Source organism: Pongo pygmaeus, chromosome 8 (assembly GCF_028885625.2).
Source record: "Pongo pygmaeus isolate AG05252 chromosome 8, NHGRI_mPonPyg2-v2.0_pri, whole genome shotgun sequence".
Taxonomy (NCBI): domain Eukaryota; kingdom Metazoa; phylum Chordata; class Mammalia; order Primates; family Hominidae; genus Pongo; species Pongo pygmaeus.
This window is the reverse complement of record NC_072381.2, coordinates 96,019,859-96,044,865: the sequence shown is the minus strand read 5'-3', so window position 1 is coordinate 96,044,865 and position 25,007 is coordinate 96,019,859. Positions and strand designations below refer to the sequence as shown.

The 25,007-nt window shown below is 38.3% G+C and overlaps 1 protein-coding gene across 3 annotated transcripts in view; it reads right to left on the bottom strand.

Moving 5' to 3' along the window:
* Window positions 1-23,923, bottom strand: part of RPP30 (ribonuclease P/MRP subunit p30) — a 31,360-nt gene extending 7,437 nt beyond the window's left edge. The window contains exons 1-8 of one of the 3 annotated variants that reach the window (XM_054435891.2): window positions 23,797-23,923; window positions 20,954-21,009; window positions 20,261-20,317; window positions 19,782-19,856; window positions 16,736-16,807; window positions 9,919-10,008; window positions 884-1,000; window positions 292-321 (exon numbers count right to left, since the gene is read on the bottom strand). In XM_054435891.2, the coding sequence (XP_054291866.1) occupies window positions 292-321; window positions 884-1,000; window positions 9,919-10,008; window positions 16,736-16,807; window positions 19,782-19,856; window positions 20,261-20,317; window positions 20,954-21,009; window positions 23,797-23,878 (579 nt within the window). In that variant the 5' untranslated portion in view covers window positions 23,879-23,923. The remainder of the gene's footprint in view (window positions 1-291; window positions 322-883; window positions 1,001-9,918; window positions 10,009-16,735; window positions 16,808-19,781; window positions 19,857-20,260; window positions 20,318-20,953; window positions 21,010-23,796) is intronic. The other 2 variants (XM_054435893.2, XM_054435892.2) reach the window with 2 other exon arrangements.
* Between the last annotated feature and the right edge of the window lie 1,084 nt (window positions 23,924-25,007).

Here is a 25,007-nt window from a genome sequence, read left to right as displayed (position 1 = left end):
ACATAAATTTAAGTCCTTATAATTTTGATAGGTTTTATAGCTTTTGAAAATATAAGAGAAGCTTGAAAGGCATTTTGTAACAGTATAAAAGAAAAACTAATTATATAAACAAAAGTTGAAGCCTAAAGAAAGTGGGGATAAATTTTACTATTTAGCAATTACAATGAGCGAATGCAGTTAAAATAGAAAAAAATGCAACAAATATTCATTTACTATTTTAATTTATCCCCTAGAAACTGCAAAGTTTTATAACCTGAAAGATGAAAACAAAGTACTTCATGCTAGACTTACCCTTTCTGCAGCACTAGATATAATTACATTCTACAAAATAGAAAGTGATTAATATTAATCTTAGATAAATGCAAAAAAAGGAGTTTCATAATATAAATAGCCAGTAATCATATTTTAACATTTAAGGCTCAAATACCAACTTCTTTTAAAGATATGGTAAATAATTAAGGTGAAAAAAATGAAAGACTTCATGTCAAACTAAAGGCAATCTGTAATAAAAAACAAAATATGTTTTCCTAACAGATCTTAGTAAAGATGAATTAAGTTTAAAAAACAAGATGAAAAGGTCACATATCTTAATTCAACTCAGTGAGGACAACTGTTATTCTAGACTTTTCTTTCACAGTATGTAAACTGCAAATTTTTATCAAAAGATATGGCTTCCAACACATCTTTTTCTCCCTTACATTATTCTTCCCTTGGTATTTTTCTTTCCCTTAAAACTTGCAGAGCTCACTGAAATGGAAGAATTTATTCCTAATGCTATGAGAACATTCTGCTTTAAGGAAAAGGAGTCAGTTTGACAATTCCAGTGTACTACTAATAATAAACTGCCAGATGCGAAAAACATCCTAAAATTATAGAATCATACCTTTCCTTTGCAGATTTGCATCAAATTGAGGGCATTGGAAATTGTATACCTTCTCATTGTGGAGTCTTTGATAGCAGGGCTATAGACAAGTTCAAAAGCCAGGCCTCGGTCAATTGCCTTCACAGGAAATAAGGAAAACTGTCAGAGATAAGCATGCACTGGCCTACTTCATTTTCACTGATTCTCTCTTCACATCCTTCCTCACTCCCTACCACTCACCCCTTACATGTCAAGGTACAGCTTTATGAAAGACAGATTAACACTCAAATGGCACCACCCATAAGGAGAAGAAAATAAATCCGTGGCTCTACTTGATCAAAAGAGTTTAACTTGGCTGTGGGGAAGCTGACTTTACATAAACAGGAATTATAAAGAGGCTAAGAAGAACGAAGTCCCAATGGGGTGAGAGAGGGGCTATTACTCCATGAACTATCAAAGGAAAACAGAAATCTACTCCCTACATTTAGAGTAAACTGTTTGCAAACATAGTAAACCAAGTAATCTGACCTATGAACGCACAAAGAGACAAAGAAATGAAGAGCTGAAAAAAGCCCAAAGAACCAAGGGTGGGAAGGTCTTTCAGGTAAGTAATTTATTACCTGTATGTTGAAAAGAGAATAGCAGCCATAGTTAATTGAGTGCTGACTATATGCTAAGAGAGTCTTATATATAATATTTAATCCTTACTACAATACCTTTATAAAGCATTACTGCAAAGACTGCTAATTGCCCAGATATCTGTCCTCTCCTTTTTCTTTAGTAATAAAGCCCCTGATTTTTCACTGGGCTTATAGCCGCACAGCAGAAAAGATGGAAGTGCCCTTGAAGATTTTGCCCAGCTCACCATACAAGCTTGGCTTTTTTCATGAGAAAAAGAAACTTCTTTATTTAATGTACTCTTACTACATAGGGATCCACAGGTAAGTAGATGAGTGGAAATGAGATTGAAATTAACCACCATACTGTTCAGCTTTCCTAATGAGCACCTAAATGTCTGCATCCATTCACAAAAGATGTTTTAAGCCCACTATGTGCAAAAGCTGAGATGGTTCCTCCCTTCTAAAAGCTTACATTTTAGTGGGGGAGATGATCAATAACCACACAAAAATATAAAACTTCAACTGTGTTAAGTGCTATCAAGAAGTTTGGACGGGGTTGAGGAAGAAATTAAGCAGTTAAATAGTAGAGGAAGGTGCACTTTCAGAGGGCGGTCAGAGCATGCAAAAGTCTTCAAGGTTGCAGCATGGCAGCACATAGGGAAGGTCAAATGCTGGAGAAAAATAATGAGGAAGACAGGCTAAAGAGGATGGGAAGGGCCAACTGTGCAGGCCTTTAGAGCTGGTGATGAGGATTATTCCTAATGGAGAAAACATCTGAAGGATTTTCAGCATAGAGATGATAATAAGACTCTCAATTGCAAAAGCCACTTGAGTGGCAGTACTCTTTCAAATGAATAAAGAAAGAATGGTAGGCATGTTCTAGGCAGTATGGTCCAAGCCTCTGCTTGGCAAATGAGTTTCGATTGCCCAGAGTATGAGTTGGGACTGGCCCAGCTGTGACTACTGGGGTTTACTCCTGAGCATTTACAGGAATGGAGAAACTTGTCTTTTTCTAGAACTGGCAGTCCATCTTGATTTAATTCAGTTGTATTTGAAGGCCCCTTCTGCTTTTCTCTCCTGAACACAGATTTCCTTAATTCTTCCTCTGGCTTCAAGGCTCCCAGATTTTATTTTAGATTTTCCTATATGTCTGATTCTAGTTTGATTAGAATTTAAATGCTATTTTCCACACTGCAACCTTCCCCTCTCTCATTTTTTGACTTTTCCCCATCTCTAATTCTTTCACCTGTGTTGATTATTTCTGGGAATGACATTTGTTAAGATAGTATTTCTGTCCTAGTTGAAAGTGTATCTCATTCTCTCTGCCAAGCTTGTACGCTTCTTGAGAGCTAGACTGCCTTTTACATAAAAAGTGTATAATATATTTATATTTTGAGTGAATAAATAGCAGCTTATGGAGAAGATGTCCTGTGATAACGTTGTTCATTATAGATGATCCATCATCAAAGGAACCTCGATGCACCTGGCTAACCAAAAGCCACAGATAAGTAAAAACATCCCTTTTAGCCATATTGTCAGCCATCTCCTTGGCTATATATTTTACCAAAACTACTAATTAGCTGAAGAGGCTGACCTGTATTTCTTTTCCTTATCCTTCTAGTTGTGGAACTATAATACAAGGCAATAGGATGATGAAGAGGGGAAATAAATGAAAGAGGTGAATGATATATAGAGTTGGATGGTTAGATCTTGAAATATTCCTAATTGACTGAATCTAAATTTCTAGACCCTTGTAGGGACCAAATCAAAATAAAAACAACTTTTGCGGGGGGAGGGGGGAAAAAAGGATATTATCAGCATAATTATTTTTTAAGGAAAAAGTTCTGATTTTCATCTTGGTACATTAATCAAGTTCACTTTAAAACTGCTATAGGAATTCTTGAAAAAGAAAAATTAAAAATAATGTGCTATTGAAGGTTGTGAATGTTTCTTTCATAGCATCTTATTTTAAATTTTTAGATGGATAAAATACAGATTCATTACCTGGGATCTTGCTGTAAGACCATTTTGATGCAAATTGCCTAAAGCTCATCAAATGATTGTTCATAACAGCCTCTTCCTAACAGTGCCTGCCTGATTAGCTTTTGTTCTCATGTCTGACCAAAGGTTCTGGCATGGGTGGATGATCAGATTTCTTTACTAATGAGAAATAACGGTCATAAAGATGCTACTAAGGACAGGTGTGTGACAGCTGAATCAAGATAACACTGGCACTAAAATTCCAAGTATTAAGCAAAGCCTTAGAGAAAGACAAGAAGAAAATAAGGAGCTGATTACTGGGAGAATATACTGATTCCCTGTTAATTTCATAAAAATTAGTTCTTTATTCAATTCAAAGGAATGAAACCCTTTCAGTGTTTAAGATAAGTAATTTGTCCACATGACTCACAAAGCGACATAAGGAAACAATAAAAAGTACTACCTGCACCTCCAATCCTATCTGCCCTATCCCTTCCTCCAATAATCACTTTTATTAATTTCTTGTGTCTTCTTCCAGAGTTTCTTCATAGAACTATAAGCAAATATGAAGAGATACTGTTTTTCTTTCTTATCCAAAAGGCAGTCTGCCGCATTCTTGTCCTGACATGAAAGCTTTTCCAAGTCAGCTCATAACTTCCTCTGTTTTACAGTTGCAGAGTATCATATTGTAGAGGTATAGCATGTATTTAACCAAACCTCTACTGATAGCCTTTGGGTTGTTTCAGTGTATCTGTAGAATAACACTAGCATAATCCATTATGCTAGGCATAATGGATTGAACTGTGTCCTCATCCACAAAAGATATATTGAAGCCCTAAACCTCAGTACCTCAGAATGTAATCTTACATTTGGAAATAGGATCACTGTAGATGTAATTAGTTAAGATGAAGTCAGATTGGAATAGGGTAGGCCCCTAATCCAATATGACTGGTGTCCTTATAAGACGATGGCCATGTGAAGACATAGAGACAAATGGAGAACACACTGAAGATAAAGGCAGAGACTGGAGTTATGTAGCTGCAAGCCCAGGATTACCAAAGATTGCCAGAAAATCACCAAAAGCTAAAAAGAGGCAAGGAAGGTGGTCCTATAGATTTCAGAGGGAACAAGACCATGCTGACACCTTGATTTCAGACTTGTAGGCTTCAGAACTGTGAGATCATACAGTTTAAAACTGTTGTTTAAATCAGTAAACGTATTTGTAATTTGAATAGTTGTTGCCAAATTACCCACTCTCCGCATAGGGATTGTTCCCATTTACACAGTTACGAGCAAAGTATGAGAATGTCTGCTTTCCTGCAGCCTTACAACAGAATGTATCTCTAATCACATAGGTGATTTTAATGTGAAATCTCTTACTATGATAAATTTAATCATCTTTTCATATGTCTAAGGCCTGTTTGCATTTCCTTTACTGTGAAATGCCTTTTTCATATTCTTAATCCATTTTTTGGTATTGCTCATCTTTTTTTTTTTTAACTTATTAATTTCTAGGCACTCTTTGGTCTTTATGTGTTAAGGGAATAAGCATTTTGTCTGTGACATGAGTGAAAATTTTCCATCAGTTTGTCATCTGTCTTTTAACTTTGTTTCTGGTGTTGTTTGTGTGTTTTTTTTTTCCACAGAAATTTTTAATACTGGCACAATTTGCTGGCACTGAATGGACAAGTACTTAACACATTAGATTCATGTGTGATAAAACAAAGTTTACAGAACACTCACATCCAAATCAAGTATTTATAGCATGATTCATGGAACTACCTCACTGCTTTAGATATTACTTACTAAACATCTCTCAGTGGGGATTAATCAGACCATGAAGACAGAAATGGATTAGGGTTAAAGGAAGGACTGAGGGGAAAACATCAGAGAGAGTGTAAAAATATAAGATCCCTTAAAATAACTCAATAAGCTTGAAGTCATTGTTAAGTGACAATAACATTGAAATGGAAATAACATTGTAAAAAAATCAAAGGGAAAGTAAAGAGATACGTGTTGCCTTAAGAACATAACATCCTTCTTCTCACAACCTGAATTCATAAAGCTCACGTTTTAAAATATGAAATTACTCTGTGCTTAACAAAGAGTTCTGCTGTAAAGTAACTTTAAAAAGTATTTCCCAGTAGGAAATGACAGTAGATTTGGAATCAAAGCTTGAGTACAAATCCCTAGTCAACCCCTTGAGAGAGTCATTTAACTGTGTGAACCATGAACTACCTAAGATTCTACTGTATTACCTGCATATGGAGATAATTAACATCTACCCCATCCCAAAGCTGCTGGGCCAAAGCAGCTATCAAAACTGCTTATGTCATAAAATGCTAAATAATCTGAAGTCATGTGATTATTCAAGAAAATGAGTGCGATCCAATTTTTTAGAAACACATCTATCACATGACAGAAATGCGATGACAAGGTACTTAGACTCCAGAAGAGGTTTGTGGGAGATTTTAGAGGAAATTGCATAATTGAAATTATGGTGCCCTAAGCATGCAGTGAAGATGACAAAAGGGAAAAGAGCTGCAAAGTACACAAATGGAGTGTTTGGTATGCTATAGAGCTCCTGGGCCCTTCTTCACAATCCCAACCTTCCAAGCTGATGATTCTCACATGGCATCTGGCCTATTGGTAAAAGATGAATGATTTACCTTTCTTAATACTGCTTTTCACCACAACCAAAGAAAAGGGCCCAAATGGTAACAAAATTAAGATCTGTGCTTAAAGTAATCCTGGCCGAGGCGGGTGGATCACTTGAGGTCAGGAGTTCAAAACCAGCCTGGCCAACATGATGAAATCACAACTCTACTAAAAATAAAAAAAAAAAATTAGCCAGGTGTGGTGGTAGACATCTGCAATCCCAGCTACTTGGGAGGCTGAGACAGGAGAATCACTTGAACCGAGGAGGCGGAGGCTGCAGTGAGCCGAGATCACACCACTGCACTCCAGCCTGGGTGACAGAGGGAGACTCTGTCTCAAAAAAAAAAAAGGTAATCCTTATAAAGTGATCCTTTTAAAGCCAATCTATGAACTTCTCAAGGCCAAAAACAAGTTTATCCTCAAAGCCAAGGGAACATGCAAGGACCAAGACTGTGCTGTCAGAATGTACACATTTTCATACTTCATGTAGACAAACAGCTCCACAGCCAGACTGGATATTATGTTACAAATAATACATACATACCTATACCACAACTATTATTCACTCTGAACAACAAGCTGGACATCTGTATGTTTCCAACTTTCTCTAATAAAAAATAGGTGAATAAATTAACAGGGACGCTTCTGCTTCCTGACCAACTCACAGTGCAGCCTACTCCTTTACTAGATGAAGACTAAAAATAATCTTGTGCAGCCTTTCTTTCCACTCCATCATCTAGTTTTTATTAAACAACATATGCAAAATGTTCACACCAGATTTTTTTTTAAAGCAGACACCATGTTAAATTGCATATTCCTCTCACTTGACAAAATTTTTTACTTTTCAGAATTCTTAAATTGAAAAATGTAGGAATTAAGCCGAAAATGCCCATCAAACAAAAGGAGCTTTCCTGAACTTCCCAATGGAATCAGGGGATGGGGTGTCCTGGTGTCACTGTCTCGAGTGCCACTGTCCTCCTCATGTTGCCTCACTGCCCCACTTCCCTCACTGCATATACTTCCTGCTGAATGTGTACATCCAGCTAGTGACTAACAACGAGCAGAATTTGGCCGGGTCCCCTATGCTGTACCCTGCTATGCTAAGTTCAACATGTACTTATTCACTCAACGAACTGTAAGGAGGACTCATTACAGGCAAGATAGTGGAGTACTTAAAAAAGCACCATGACACAGCTGGTGTTCTCTAGGAGCTCACACTCTGGTTTAAACAATAATACAAGTTCCTAAGAACCCCAATTAAAAGCTCTCACCAAAGCAGCCACTGGGAATCTTACCATTGTCATGAGACATGAGGAATTATCTGTTGTGCATTGCTGTCCATTCCATGGACTTGGCCTTAGCATCACATGCTAGCTCCTCCCAGCCAAGGTCACAGTATCGTATGTGGGCTTATTCAGGCAAAGCCATCTAGAAAATGACCTTCCTAGTTCATTAAGGTGAAGAAAAAGGTGAAAAAGTTGTAAGTTCACTAGCAATTTGCTGAGTGTCTATAGTGCCCAACTCTGGGGGTGCTACTTCCACAGAAACTGTATTGGCAGTTTGAGGCTGGTAAAAAGGTTAGGCAAACTTCTAAAGACAGAGATTGCTACCTCTGGAGAGAAACAATATGTGAGGCCAACAAGACTGTCATAACCTTGAGTACTGTATTAATTTGTGGCTTTTATCATAGGTACCTGGGGCACATCAGAGATCTTGACAGACAACCAATCAGAACTTTCCTAACCCTGTGTGACTACAGAACTGAATGACTTCTTGTAGTTTTTCATTTCCCCACATTTGATAAATGAGCTGTTGCACAACATAGATTTCCAACTCGAAAATGTGGTGATTCAGGGGTTTTTCACTGTTTACTTATTTATTTATAAGTACTGGCAACAACACAAGGAACCAATGATTTGAGCTCAGCCAATATTGTTATGTTCACTAGCACTGCCAGTATTTACCCTAGGCCGGGTGTGGTGGCTCACGCCTGTAATCCCAGCATTTGGGGAGGCTGAGGCGGGCGGATCACAAGGTCAGGAATTTGAGACCAGCCTGGCCAACATGGTGAAACCCCATCTCTACTAAAAAGAAATACAAAAATTAGCCGGACATGGTGGCGTGCGCCTGTAATCCAAGCTACTCGGGAGGCTAGGGCAGGAGAATTGCTTGAACCAGGGAGGCGGAGGTGGAAGTGAGCCAAGATCGTGCCACTGTACTTCAGCCCGGGTGACCAAGCAAGACTCCGTCTCAAAAAAAAAAAAAAAAAAAAAAAAATTTACCCAACAAGAGCTTTTATGTTTTTCCCTTGAAATATATGATTATATATTTTTAGTTTGAGTAGCATATTTTTAGGGGTAGAACATAAGCTAACTTAAACCTTTCCCCATTGGGTGGGTCAGGCATGGTGGCTCATGCCTGTAAGCTGAGCACTTTGGGAGACTGAGGTGGGAGGACTGCTTGAGCCCAGGAGTTTGAGACCAGCCTGGGAAACACGGTGAGACCCCAACTTTACAAAACATAAAAAAATTAGCCAGGTGTGGTGGCATGCACCTGTAGTCGCAATTACTCAGGAGGCTGAGGTAGGAAGATCACTTGACTCCAGGAGGTTAAAGCTGCAGTGAGCTATGATCATGCCACTGCACTCTAGCTTGGGCAACAGAGTGAGACCCTGTCTCTAATAATAATAATAATAATAATAATAATAATAATAATAATAATAATGATAATAATTTTTGCCACATTGAATTTTCACATACCAATTTTCCATTTTCTCCTCTTATTGTCTCCCACTAATTCTCAAGCCAATTCCTTAGCACCAAAGAGAATTAAAATTGAGAAAGTTATGATTCTACAGAGGCAAAAGAGCACGGGAATTATCCTTTGAAAAACTTCTTAAAAAAATTAATCTTCTGATTCTGATAGGATTGGATATGTAATTTGGACTGTATTTGCTAAACTGTTTTTTTCTCCTTAGATACCAGTTTTTGAGAACAGGAGACCAAGTAGGGTTTTGGAAGCCACTATTCTAAAATAGCATCTCAACTCTTCCTAGGATCTGATTGGCAAAGCCAATAGTTAACAGCTGTGCTGACCTTATGCTACTAAAATAGTTACTGGTGTGAAATAATATTACCTTATGATGGAAATGGGAGGAAATTAAGACTTAGAAGAAGGCATGACATATGGAAGATGAAGGGTATGGGAAAACAAGAGAAAACTATGTAGAAGGGGAATGAGAAAAATTCTATAGCAGAGGGAGAAACAAAAAAGTTTTCTGAACACATGGCCATCCTATTAGGTTAATATAAAAGTAACTCTGGGCTCCTTGTGAATAAGCTTGCTTCAACACAGATTTTAATTTTGCATAGACCACGTCTATGTGACGCCATGCCCTGTTCCCTCTTGACTCTCTTTAGCTTGCTGGTGCCTCAAGGATCCTCTGCTTTTTATTTTTTCCCTTCCTCTTCTTTTTTGACTGCCCTGTTCCCTTAACAATTGATGTTCAGGTTATAAGTACCCATGATTATTAGCTATCCTCTTAAGAAATAGCCTTTATAAATTTTGGGTTCTATGGCCTTTTAAAAACATCTTAATAATTAACTGGATATTTTTAATTTTAAACTTTCTTTCTACCTTTGTTCAGCTTTCAAAATGAAAATTCTCTTTTCTAACACTGCCTCCTATTCCCTAGCCTTTGTTTTTCCTTCTAAGAACACTGATTTCTTCTGCTTCTTTTCCAATTTGCTAATGTAAGTTTCTAAGATTCAAATACAGAATGGAAAGTATAACACTTACCACATTAATAGGAGGTCTTTTGAAGTAAAATGGTAGTTTCTCTGTTACAGTTATGCAGACTAAATCTACATCTAAATGTGTACAAGCAATCTGTAAAGAAGAAAAAAATAGGTAAGGCCAAAAGGAAAATTGGCACAAGTAAGAATGGGAGATAGGGGCAAACTCGATACAAAGTATGGTTCACTCCATAGGTGTTTTGATGGTTCTGTGTTGAAATACATCTGACCTTTTACATAGTCAACTGTTTTGCCACTCTTTTAGGTTTGGTTTAAATGGTTTAACTGTAATCCAGCAAAAGCGGAATATGTCCATAGACTTTCTCAAAAGATAGGGCCTGGAGACTCTCTAACTCATATATGGTCTTCTACATAAGGATGGGTTGCGGAGTGAGGCTGTTTCTGGAAGGTTACTTCAGACTGTTGCAGAAAGAAGAAACTGACTACTCTAAAATCGAAGAAAAAAATAAGCCAAATAGAATGTATGCATGGTCCATTTATCCCACAAACTATTTATTGAGCAACTCTGTGCCAAGAATTGTCCCAGGGCTGTGGCTCCTATCAAGTCTACTGAGTAGCTAAAGAAATATGAACACAGCACCTCAAGACATATGTTCAAATACTAATAGAAGGAATCTACATAAATAGTTAAAGCAGAGCTATTATAAAGCAAATGATAATGAATTCATTTTCTCAACTTTTAATTTCCCTTTCCATTGTTTTAATTTTTGCTATGACTTGTTGAGTAATACTCTGCATTTTCTTCTCAAAGAGATTTGAAACTCCTTATAAAAACCACATACAAGATAAAATAAACAGATAAGAAAATCAGGATAAATCGAAAATCAGGGAAGAAAAATGAAGCTGGGAAAAGGTTACTAGCGTAGAGGGCAAGCCAGAAGACACTGCTGGAAGAAACATACCTGGCTCCGATTTTGCCATTATTTGATTTATAGTGATAAAAATATTTGGCTGTTATGTATTACATTAAAAACAAAGCTTACTGACAATGCTAGTGTGTACAGGCCTGACAGACAAATTCAAACTTCCAGGATGGCTACACTGACAAACAACATCAGTGGCACGTACCAGGGGAAAGGGCAGAGTAAGGAAGAGTGGAGAAGAGGGAGTAATAATGACCTGTAGGATTGGTGCCAACCTTCAGCAATGACAGGAATTTCATATCTTGCCCTTTTTCTTCAGAATCCCCACTTCAGTCATTGCTACTCCAAGCCCAGGGCTTTAGGAAGTAGAGATCAGAGGCTGGCTAGCTTTAAGACAGTCATAGTAACTTAGTAAGCCTGGGAAGCAATGTTGTTTTGGCAGAAATACTTGGCTCATAAAGAATCTGCCCCATCCCAACTGCCATAGCTGTCCAACTCATAAAAGAGTCATTGAAAATTTAATAAGAGTGGATGAAGAAAAGCTCTGAATGACAGCTGAAACAAATTCAGCTCTGTTCACCATTTTTTATCTATCATACTGGCAAAGATAAAAAAGTTTGGTACTACCTTGCTGACATGAGAATGAATAAACAGGCACTCACAAGGTCTTTAAATCAGTATAAGGTCTTGAAAAGCATTTTAGCAATGGCTACCAAAATTTTAAATGCACACACCAACAATTCTACTTATAGGTATGTAGTAGGTGTAAGTGGAGTCTCCTGTAGAGAAGTCTCTATAAGTGTAGAGACTCTAAAAATATATTACGTAGTTATATACCCTACAAAGGCTCAGGGGACATTAGTACAATGACAGTCATTGCAATACCAATCATGAAAGACTAGACACAATTAAACATCCCTCAATTTTACTTAAATAAATTATGATCCCTTTATATGATGGAATATACCAACTCATTAAAGGAAATGATGTACATCTCTAATGGATATTATGGAACAACGTCTAAGAAACTGTAAGGTAAAAGAAGCATGGTGTTAGGTAGGAAGGAAAGAGGAAGGGAGAAAGGGGAGAACAAAGGAAAAAAAGATGAGGTAAATAATATTTCTAAAAAGATACACAAAAACTATTACTAGTGGTTGCTTCTGGAAGAAACGGGGAAGGAATTTTAGGTGGAAGTAAGGCATACTTTTCAGTACCTTTGTACTGTTTAAATTAATCATCGTGAATGTAGATTATTTCTTCAGTTTAAAAAGCTGATTAATTCTTTAAAAGCCTGTTAAACATTCTCCCCAGAATAAAGCTAAATTAGGTTACTTTTTACTTACATATTGTTCCTTTCTTCCCTTCTCCTATATGAGTGGCCAATTAAACAATGGCTCTATGTTGGTTGAAGTACGTGCAAATACATGCATTATAATAAACTTTTAGTTACAAGGGACAGCTCCACATGGCTCCCTCTGACACTTCAATCTTAGAATGCCCCAAACTAAATTAATTTGTTATTTAGTTTTCTATTAACCAAAATGTTCAATCAATACTTTTAGATAACCACAAAATAAGAGTTAATGTTCACACTGCAATGAAATGCTTTCTATATCATTTTAAAAGATTAAATTAGGTCCAATAGAGCCTTGGAGTTAAGAATCTTATAATGGTTTTCTCTGAAAACTAGTAGGTCACATATTAATTCACATCAGTTGTCCATACCAATTTTTTTTTTTGGCCAGAGACTCCTATGACAATTTAAAGAAAGCGTATTCCCATAAAAATGCACACATATATACACATCTTTGCCTCTATGGCACAAAAGGAATAGCACTGTAGGGGTTCATATTCCTCCCTGAATCCCTTTCAAAGATATCAGGTTGATAAATTATGAAGAGACAATCAGGCTTACCAAGGAAAAAGAGAGATGCCCATCAACAGTGGTGCTCAATTTTAATGTGCATAAAACTCCCCTAAAGAATGTATCGAAAATGGAGACAACCAGGCCCTACCTCCATTGATTCATTAAGTATGGCCTAATGATCTGCATTTTAATAAATATCCCAGGTAATTCTAAAGCCAGTGGAGCCAGACCATACTCCAACTAACACTAGGACACCCCCTTCCTCAAGATACTACAACAGTCCTCTGTAAAAGAAAGGCATGAATTTCAGGAGCAGGAAGAAAATAAAACTTTTATTTCCATTTACTTTTATTTTTTAAAAATAGAGACAGGGTCTCACTATGTTGCCCAGGCTGGTCTTAAACTCCTGGCCTCAAGTGGTCACCCTGCCTCGGCTTCCCAAAGTGCTGGAATTACAGGCACAAGGCACTGGATCCAGCCACCATTTACTTTTTTTTTGAGACGGAGTCTCGCTCTGTTACCGAGGTTGGAGTACAGTGGCGCGATCTCGGCTCACTGCAAGCTCCGCCTCCTGGGTTCATGCCATTCTCCTGCCTTAGCCTCCTGAGTAGCTGGGACTACAGGTGCCCACCACCACGCCTAGCTAATTTTTTGTATTTTTAGTGGAGTCGGGGTTTCACCGTGTTAGCCAGGATGGCCTCCTTCTCCTGACCTCATGATCCGCCTGCCTCGGCCTCCCAAAGTGCTAGGATTACAGGCGTGAACCACCACGTCTGGCCCATTTACTTTTTAATTCACTATCTTAAGATCTGTTTTGTGTGTATGTAGTTTTTCTAAGGCACACTGGCATAATGAGAGATGCAAATAATTTATAAGCAATATATATATTTGGAAGCAGGCTCAAAAATTTTTTAAACTGATAGGGTGCACAATCAAAGCAGGTTAGAGACCACTGGACTAAATAACCTGAATTCTCCTCAACCTGCTCAGCTGCTTTAAATCCTAAATGGGAATAATTGGTCCAGAAGCTCCAGAAGCTTCTATGCAACTCTCTGTGTCATATTCCACGTTGTCCCCCATCCCAAGGACCCCTAACCAACGGACCCCCTCAAAATCTTTAATCTCTGCCTTATCTCCTTAAGTAGCTATGGAGAAGGAGTTTCTATGAGACATCTTCCAGATACTCTGAGTAGAAAATATAATGGTATGTTATGTCCCATGGAAATGATGCTATTTAAGGTGGTTAGATTTTATACTACTATTGACATAAACGTGTCTCTGTGTGTGTGTATGCTTGATGACTCATCTTGGAGACCTAACTTAGTTTTAAAATACCGTACCTATAGAGATAGATACCTGTTAGAATTCTAGATAATCAACTTACAAACAAAACAAACAAAATCACTTATAGAATGTAACTTAAGACACAAACTGCTTGCATTTGACCTGATTCCAAACCATGATATACCTATCAAAGCTTTAAAAGAAAGATGTCTTTTAAAATTGATTTCCTATAGAAAACAAGGAGAACTCTAATTTCAATTTAATCTTAAGGAATGGGTAACATTTGGATAGAGAAGAAGAAGATGTTCCAATTTTTAAAACTGCATTTTCATATAACTTTTGAGTATATGTGTAAAGTCAATACTTTGTGCTTTCTTCCATCTTCCACAGTATTTTTGACAGGCCCATCTACTATCATCAAGCATGTGTTCAGCAAATTCAAACTTTAAGTCTGAGAAAAACAGTAAGATAAACAAGTAAAACTATTATATGAAATTACAATATAGTCTAAAACCCAAAGTCCTATCTTTAGAACACACTTGCTGGGAGATTTAGAGCAAATCACTCAGCCTGAATCTCAATTTTCTCCTCTATAAAATGAGGATAGTAATAAATATCTGTCCCAATTATCCTACAGGATTGTTGTAAAAGTTAAAGGAAATAAATATGTAAAAGTTTTTGAAAGGTTTTACAAATGTATACCTTCTTTTGTTTCTCTAATCATCAGTAAAGGGATATGGAAATGTAAGTTGCATGATCTTCAAAATTAATCCAGAAACCAAATGTACAACAAAATACTTGGTACATTAGCAACTTTTATTCTAAATCACACCTGAGTTGCTATTATTTAATGAGCAAACTAAGTTGCTGTTGGTTGTTTAACAAATTTGGAAATGCCCATGGTCTTCCTTATATTAAACACTAGTGGTTTCGGCACTGAATTATACTTTCTTACAGAACATGAAAAAACAGATACCCAGAATCAACCCCAAATCTACTGGACCAGAGTTTCCGGTGGCGAGGGCTGAATGTGCCTGATTTTAAAAAGTTCTACAGGTGTCTTTTATGACTAAAAATCATTTGCTTCTACTTACCCCTTTAACTAAAACAAAATTCTTGAGAGTATCTATAATTGCACTAAAAAAAATTTTTTTTTAGACAGTCTTACTCTGTTGCCCAGGCTGGAGTGCAGTGGTGCAGTCTCAACTCACTGTAACCTCTGCCTCCTGGGTTCAAGCAATTCTCGTGCCTCAGCCTCCCGAGTAGCTGGGATTACAGCGCGTGCCACCACGCCTGGATAATTTTTGTATTTTTAGTAGGGATGGGGTTTCACCACATTGGCCAGGCTGGTCTTGAACTCCTGACCTCAAGTGATCCACCCACCTTGGCCTCCCAAAGTGCTAGGATTACAGGCACGAGCCACTGTGCACGGCCTACAATTGCATTTTTTAAAGGAAGTAACAACAACAACAAAAAGAGTAGGCACCCATAAATAATTTGTGCGGTTTCCCTTTGTTAATATAATTAAGAATTGATAGTATGTCTTGAAAACTATTTATGTTTACCACACACATTAACATACTTAGTCAATGGCTCCATCTACTGGATACATCTAGGAAAAACATCTTTCTGCAATTTTAGTCGAATTTTGCTTACAAAAAAAACTGATGCAACATTAAAACCTCAAAGACCAGGCTGGTCTGAAGGTAGTCAGTTATTTTAATTGACTGTTCACAGTCAGTTATCTTAATTGACTGTTCACAGTCAGTTATCTTAATTGACTGTTCACAGTCAGTTATCTTAATTGACTATTCACAGTCACAGATTGAACTCCTTGTTCTACTCTTTCCCCTCTTCTCAACAGGACACTTGACTAGTCTTTAAAAAAAAATCAAAGAGTAGTACCTTTGGTGGTTGTATTTTTGGCAGACGGACATTTTAGTGAACCTAGAAAAAGGCAACTTTCAGAAGTTTCTAAAAGTAGCTATACCTCATTTTATACTTTTGGCAGATGGACACTAGTGAACCTAGATAAAGGCAACTTTCGAACTTTCTAAAAGTAGCTATACCTCATTTTATACAGTAAAATGCATTACAATTGTTTTTTCCCTAATGTAATCATTTAAAATGCCCAGGGTGTTCTGTCTCAAGGTGACAAACAAGCATACATGTTAAGCTCCTTTCCCTTCTGCAAAGGCAATGAAATGGCAATTTTACAAGTACAAAAGAAATTCAATTCATAAAGGCTCTCAAGATAAGAAGAGGGATTATACTAGCAAATGGCTGATTTTGAAGAATTTCTGAAAGACTAAAAGCTGAGACAATCATGCTGGCATATGGGCTATACCTCAGAGCATGCAAAGGAGGAAGCCGAAACAGAGGTAGAAACTTTCATGCTACAATAGAACCTTGCTCCTTTCCCTCCCAAGGAGCAGCAAATGGTAAGGGCAGAAACTGAAGTTATTTTAGAGCTAGAAAGAGATGGATCAACACTTAGCTAAGAGAAGTTTTGAATGAATGAAGCAGAGATAAAGAAACAGAAGAAAACGGGCTCTTTCAAACTGAGCCCATCAAAGGTTAGCAGGATGAAAAAAACAAAACAAAACAAAACAAAAAAACACAAATGCCGGTTATATATACCCTTATGGGGTTCTAGAAACTCCAAGTATAAATAACAAATCCTAAAAGTTTCCAGATGAGTGAAAACAGGTCATCTACAAAGTCAGAACATCAGACTTCTTATATAACATATAAATACTACTTTCTTTTACTTATCTGTTACTCACATGAAAAAGCTTTTCTGTCTTTGGAAAAACTGCAACAACATCATAGAGCCGGGCCCTTGAAGAAGTTGCTCTCTAGGAATACAAAAAGAATGTTATCATACAATAAAAAAATCCATACACATGAAATTCTGTCTAGTGACTGACTCACACTTATATTTCAATCATGGAACACTTCTAATATACTATTGACATTTCTGCTTTGCTTTGTATGTTGGCAGAAAAGACCTAAGCACATGAGAATTTAGATACAAATATCCATCTCACCAATCATTCTCCTCCTTCCTTCCTACATTTGTTATACTTTAACCATGTACCAAACATTGTGTTTGAGATGTAAAAATCAAATTACACTAGGTATGATGGCTTATGCCTATAAACCCAGCACTTTGGGAGGCCGATGTGAGGGACTGCCTGAGCCCAGGAGTTTGAGACTAGCCTGGGAAACATTGTGAGACTCCATCACTGCAAAAAAATTTAAAAATTAGCTGGGTGTGGTGGTACACACTTATGTCCCAGACACTTTGGGGGCCTGAGGCAGAAAGGTCTCTTGAGTCCCATAGGTTGAGGCTGCAGTGATCCGCGTTCATGCCACTGCACTCAAGCCTGGACAACAAAGTGAGACCTCATCTCAAAACAAAACAAAACAAAAACGAAGAAGAAAGAAAATATCATCTCAAACCTAAATTGTGTGAGTCTGTATATGAAAAGACTAGAAAAAAATATAATTATACACAAACATACAATCTCTGAATTATGGAATAAAGTGTGGTATTTCTTCTCTGCTTGTTGGCATCTTCTAAAATTTTGCAGTATCTTATTTTGTAAAAAGAAAAAGTATAATAAAATTTAGGAGGGTATAAGAGAAGCAGCAGGTGCTGTGCTTGAGCAGGTAAGAGGGCCTGCTAGGCAGACTTGTGCTGAGATAGGGCAGGGTCCAGGTCTTAGAAATAGCCAGGATCTGGGATCCGCTCTCCTTCACCTGCCCACTCCCACTTGTGAAGGAGACAAAAACGAACCACCAAGATGTTCATGGTAACAAGAGTAAATGAAAGTCTTTACAACCTATCAAAAGTCAGCTCCATTTATGTCTACTTGGGCCTAAGGAACCAGAATGCTGCCTTGCAGGTGTATAAGACACCAAAAATTGGCTTTTCAGAATTTCTTTAGCAATAGTAACTGTTATAAAGGGGGTCTTTCCTTAATTACTTCCATTATATGATGGAGCTGTCCATCCCAGCTAAAGATAAAACAGTTCACCTTCTCAGGGAATCTCACTGTCTCTCTCCCCTGATAGTAGGCATACCCAAACCTCTCTCATTTAAGAAACAAAATCTCTTTATGCAGCAGATTCTTATCCACCAACCACCCTATGCCTCCCATTCTCCTATGGAGTCAAATTTCTTAAGCAAAGTCAGCAGCACAGTCTGTATTTTTTCACATCCCTATTACATCCATTGAAATGATTTTTGCTTAGGCAGCCAAGGACTGTCACATCAATAAATCTGACAGACTTTTTTTTTTTTTTTGCCTTTCTGCTTGACTACACAGGTATACTGACCCTGCAGACCTTTCATTCCTCCTTTTCTGTTTTCCCTTTGCTTGCTGTCCTTCTACTTCTAGGGTAGTCCCTTCTCAGTCTCCAATCCTAGCTCATCCTCTTTTATACCATCAAATAGTGAAGTTCCTTAGGACTCTGTACTAAACCTCTTCTTCCCACAATGCACTCTGGTCAGGGAGTCTTATCCATTCCCGTGATTTCTATTACTCACTGCAGGTGACCACTTCCAAAGCACCATCTGTAATTGGGATCACTCTTCTGAAGGCCACATCTTTTTTTTTTTGAAATGAAGTCTGGCTCTGTTGCCCAGGCTAGAGTACACTGGTGTGATCTCACTGCAACCTCTGCCTCTCTGACTCAAGTGATTCTCCTACCTCAGACACTTGAGTAGCTGTGATTACAGGTGCCCACGACCACGCCCTGCTAATTTTTGGATTTTTAGTAGAGATGGGGTTTCACCACGTTCACCAGGCTGGTCTTGAACTCCTGACCTCAAGTGACCTGCCTGCCTAGGCCTCCCAAAATGTTGGGATTACAGGCATGAGCCACCGTGCGCATCTTTTTTGACGGGCTCTTTTGAAACTCTCACAGTAACTCATCAGGATGCCCCCAAACCTGCTTGTTTGTATGGTCCATCTCAAGAAATGGTACCATTACCTACCTGGCTGCTCAGGCCACCTAGGGAGTAATCATCCTACATCCAATTAACCAATAAATCCCATCAATTCTCCCGCCTGGATGACTCTTAAGTCCCTCCTTAACTCCCTCTAATCCATTCTCTGTAATTCAAACCTCATTTCACTCCCTTAGTTAAAACCTTCAAGGTTTTAACTGCTCTTGGAATCCTCACCCAAGTGTATATCTTTAACCTCATGCCACGTAACTGGCTCGCTAGGCTTAGCCCTATTGTTTTGTTTCACTTCCCAGAAAATACCATGTTTTCTTGAGCTTCAGGACCTATGCATAATCCATCCTATCTGGGAACACTAGCTCCCTGCTTGTCACCTATATAACATTTACTGACTCTTCTGTCTCGCAGCTTGAATATCAACTTACTCAGGTTACATACTCCCGGAGCATCCTTTATTTACCACTTCCCTACCTTGGAACATTCCTTACATTTGTAATTATTATTTGTTCAGTGCCTGTCTTGCCAATTAAACTTTAGGCTTCATAAGTTCAAGGATTGTGCTATTATTCATGGCAATACCCCCCCAGCACCCACCTTAAGTCTGGTGCACGCGAGTTCAATGAATAACAGTTGCCAAAGGATTCTTTAATTGTGGTATCACGACACATGTGCCATGAGTAAGTAGAACAGACATATTACACTGTGTGAATTCTGCGGACAAGGAGAGCCGGCAGGTGTCATGGTTTGGGGGGGGGCGAGGGAAAATGTAAAATGGGGAAGACAAAATGCAACATTGTTCGACATAAATCAATACAACTTACAAGGCCAAAAGGAGAGAAGAAAAATAATTAACTTACCAAAACATTGCAGTGAGATGGATCCGAGACAATAATTGTTAATCTAGTTAAAATTTTAATTGGTCTTGATTTTCCCTATTTAAAAAAAACATGATGTCAAAAAAGCACAAAAGACAATAATTGATTTTCCTTTTTACCAGCGGAAAGTATTCATTAAAAGGTACTGGCTATAAGGGATAGTGAAGATCAATAAAACCCAGTCCTTGTTCTCTAGGAATTTACAATACAGCCACAGAAAGAGATGTATCTATCTTAAACTACATAATGAGATAATTTAAAAGTTGTAGGACTTCAGGAAAGAAGATCATCAAAGCAGTACTGAATCGATAGTAAAAGAATGTTTCCTGAAGAGCTGAGCCTTGAGGAAAACGTAAGACTGGTACTCAGAGTAAGGTGCAGCTCAAGCTAGAGAATAGCACAATAATTAGGTACCTTTTAACTGAATAGATATTATGTTTCTTAAACAACAAAACACCTACCTGTACAATTGGCAAAGTTGTGAAGAGTTCAGAAACAGCTACCGGTTTTTCAATTTCCTACAACAAACAATAAATAGTTACCGCAGATTGTATCCATTAATAGCACAAGGCATAATGGAAAAACTACGAGGGGTTCTCAGAAAAAGACATGCATTTTTTTTAAAAGAAAGCAAGGTGATTTCTGGTATTCAAAAAAACTTTTTAAAATTATTTTCAAAAAGAAAGCTAAATAGAGAAGCAACTGTAAACATCAGTGAATAGGAAGAATGAAAACTAATTTTTAGACTGAAACAATCTAAAGGATACAGTTGTTGGCCTAAAGAGAAATATACATACTTATTAGTAATGTTTAAGAGAGAAAGTAGTTAATAAGCCCATGACAATAAAATAAAAAGGACTAAATATTTTGATTACTGTCCAGCCAGTAACAATGCACTTTTTGAATAGTGAAAGTAACTTAATTTCAAATCAACTTTAAGAATCCTGAACACTATGTCATAGTACCTCACAAAAATCTTCATTGTTTGTATAAATATGCATCAGCTCAACTGTTAACATATAAAATAGAAAAGTAATAGTGCACAAAGGGGTGCATTTAAGAAATATTCTAATCTGTAGCTTCCAAATTACCAATATAAACAGAATTACAAATACTTATTTATGAACTTATTAACTTTAGAAATATTATTTTACCTGTTTCTTTTCCTTAAAGTCAACGATATGATTGATAGCAACAACTGAATAGCCAACTGAAAAAGAAAAATTGAACACTTTTGTTAAATATAACAACCTCTCCTTCCTGTAATACAGGTCCATCCTGACTCTAGATGTCAAGAGTAGGAGGCCATTTGAGGAGTGGTTATGAATGTGAACTCTAGTATCGGTCTGCCTGATTTAAAGTCTACGCACTACCACTTACAAGTTACTTAACATGAAGTTTCAGGTTCCTCATCTGTCAAATGGTGAAAATAACAACACTTACTTCATACACCTGTCATGAAATTTAAATGACATAATACACATGAGGTGTTTGAGAACAGTGCCTGGCACACAGGTCTTTGTTTAACCATTATGAATTATTATTAAAATGATACTAAAAACTCTTAACTTTGTGCTTCTTCTTTTCAAATGTCATTCTCTTTCATGTCCCTGTATTCATTTTTATCCCATCAAGTTCCTACTTTATCACTGTCACTTTTATTCTCGTTCATTTCTTTTGCTTTTTATCCTTCTACTTCCTTCAGAGACCCCTTTTCTAAGGAGAAATGGAATGATAACTCCCTCACACCACTGACCACTTCCCATTTTAAGCTGCACACCATCGACAGACTGGGAGCTCCTTGAGGTCAAGGGCTTGCTTTATTATCCTCATCAGTTAGCACTGTTCTGGACATTTGGGCTACCAAAAAAAAAATCTAAATCATGACTCCCATCTTTAATTTTTAAAAATACCAATGGGGATGAAAGGATATTAATATTAAAATACATATCAATGCCAAACTCTCAACAGTTTGTCCAACTTCCTTCTTCCCTTCCTCCCTCAAATATTTACTGAGCATCCATTACTTGACAAGCCCTAAACTGGTGTTGAGCATACAGGATAAATAATATAATCCTTCTCCACAAGAAATTTACAGCCTAGTCTGTTGGAGAACTAAGGCAAATAAGGCAATTAAGCAAGTCATTGTACATAAATACATGTTTTTTATAAGTAAGGATTCTATGGAAGTACATAGCACAGTGAAACCTGGAGTAGGGGTCACAAAAGGCTCCCTGAAGAGTTACCCTTAAAAACAAAAAAATCACAAGTATGCCTGTATCTTGGGCTTCACCTTGCACTCAGTTAGTCAAATCAACCAGCCACACCTCCTCCCTATTCTTCTTTACCACACTCCCAAATCTGCTCTAAACTTCCTTGTTATACCCATTTAGGATATCCTTTTGGCTACTAAACAACGTCCCTACCGTTCTACAGAAATGTCAACTAGGATCTGTTTCTCCACAAAACTTTTTCCTAGACTACTCCTCATCTGGCAGCTTAGGAGTACTTACTTCCCCAATCAGGCTTTAGGGTATTTTAATTTACACAGTATATTTCTGAAGCTTATTATTGGTTTCTTATACCACATCAGAAACTAAGAACCAGGGCTCTGTCTTCCCTATTCTTTGCAAATGTCCACTATTTATTTCAGACTCATGAAATAGCAGAGCAGTCCCTTGTCTTTGACTTGTAAGTTGAGGCAACTTTGTCATATGCCATGAATTCCATTTAATTTATAAACAACCACTAACAATGTACCTATATTACCACATCTCTTTCAAGTGTATTTTAAACTGGGGGAAATTCTCTAAAGAAATCATTATTAACTTTTTTTGTATTAATTTTTTTAATGTGTTCAGTTTATTCCACAAGCATTAACTGAGTAACTGCCATGTACTGGTGCTTGCAGAATGAACGTGTTAAGCACAGTAAATAAAAGGATAAGACATGGCAATTCTCTTAAGAAGCTCATGATTTATTCAAAAATGGGATGGAATCAGGAAAAGCCTCATTGAGGAGGTAATAATTGCGACGAACTACACCCAGGAAAACTTATTTTACAGGATCAAAGAACATTAGCGCTAAATGGCCCAGATCATCATGTCTACTTTCCTCTTCGTGCTGATGAGCAAAGTACCACAGAGGTAACGTTCATTTAGTGGCAGCAGTGGAAAGGGACAGTCATTTCGCCACGGATACTTCATAAAGAGGACAATAAAAAAGTGGTGTGATTCACTTTGCCAAGAAGTGGTTGTCATTTCTAGCACCACCTCTGAACAGTATCAGTAAACAGAACTCACAATGAGCTGAAAACTGTCTGAGGAGATGTTACTGCACGAACCTCTTGATTCTTTTTGATCTCTCTATTCCCACACTTTACAGTCTACGGAATACAGAACCCATGACTAACTCCAATAGTTAAAACAGGTTCTCGTCTCTCAAGGCTTTCGCTTCCCTTCCGATTTGGGCCATGCTAGCCTCCTCCTCCACCTCCACTCCGCCGTCTATGTCCTCTGCCCCCACCTACCCTCTCTCTGTCTAGATAGTATTGTTCCAACACTCCCACATCCTCCTCCTTCTCCAAGCCTCCACGGCGCTTCCCGTCCGTGCCCCAAATTCCAGCATTTGTTTAGATACTGTCGTGAGAGTCAGGAAGGGCTGATAGTAACTTAGAAGCTTAGAAGATTGTACCCTTGGAGTCCAGCTCCGGCTTCTGTAATCTATCAGCTGTAGGCCCCTACGCAAATCCCTCGCCCTCGTTGGGCCTCAGTTCCCTCATTGCAGGAAAGTAGCTGAACCAGATAACAACCCCCAGAACCTTCGAGTTTCCCGCGCTAGGAATCAGACCAACACCTCGGCGGGCATCAGCCTCCAGGGACATCCCAGAGACTCTGGGAGACCTGACCGAGACCCATCAGGAAATAGTTCCTCCGGAGTGTGGCCCGATGGTCTGGGTGGCATGAGGTTGAGCAGGCGCGAAGCCAGGGCAACTCACGGTGAGCGGCTGTTTCCACAAGTCCGCGCAGAACCTTCAGGTCAGAACCCGCTCGCAGGTCCAAATCTGCAAACACCGCCATGCTGAAGTCCCATGACCGCCCGCGCGCGCCAGTCTGCGCAGCCGCTGAGCCCGCCCCTCAGGCATGCTGGGAGCTGTAGTTAACCTGCGCAGTCCGTCTCTACCTCCAGTTGACTAGGGATTCGGAGAAACTTACTTGCTTTGCTTTCAACTACCACCAGAATTTGTGTGTTGAAATCAACAGCTTCATTTCAATCCCTCTTTGTCTTCTTCTGAATGACAATGTTTGGTTCCCCCTGGAGGGGTTCCAATTCCCAACTATTCAATACTCCTATAAAATAGTGTAGAAATGAATTCATTCAAAATGCACGCACACAGTATCTACTTAGCGCTGCTCATGAATCAGAGAATTCTGCTAATGGGTGAAAACGCTATTTAAAGAGTCTTAAAGAACACGTTTTCCTTTCCTTTCCCTAAAGTCCATTCCGTTGTTTACAATGGACTTACCGGGAAGAGGGCGTTTGTGTGTGACTGACTCTAGGACTTCAAAAGAGAACTACCCCAAGACGAGGGTCTTTTTACCCATTCAGATCTGTTGATGTCAAAGCACGCTATTCTCTATTGCAGTCAACATCTTCAACCACAAGATGGCAGGACTCGCTCTAGGACGAGCGGTTAGAGCCAACATTGATTTAGCCAGACACGTTTGAAAAGGGAGGTGCAAAATTGAGATGTTCTACACTTTTCCAGCTGAGAAATGTTCAAGGTGACGCATATCCCACATATCTGATGTTTCCACTTTTTTCCGACTTAGTGTAAATGACCTATTGAGGATAATAATTAATTATACTACAAAAGTGTGACTATAGTTTACATCAGTGCTCTCAAACTACCTGTGATGAAGGATCAGTTTCTCCCTTCTTTTCCTCTACCCCCAAACTCTTCGCGAACCAGGATGTGGTCCTTTATGCATTACCAGTAAGCAGCCTGGCCTCATGGGAATCACAAATTTGACAACACTCGAACTGCCCTATACCTGGCTGAATAGAATCTGCTGATCAGGAGCTTGGATATCAGGACAATGCCAAAGTACTGTAAACTTTCTAAACATCTTCACTTTTTGTTTGTTTGTTTGTTTTAATAACGTGCGCACAGCAACAACAATCACAGAATTAGAGGCTCGGTCATTT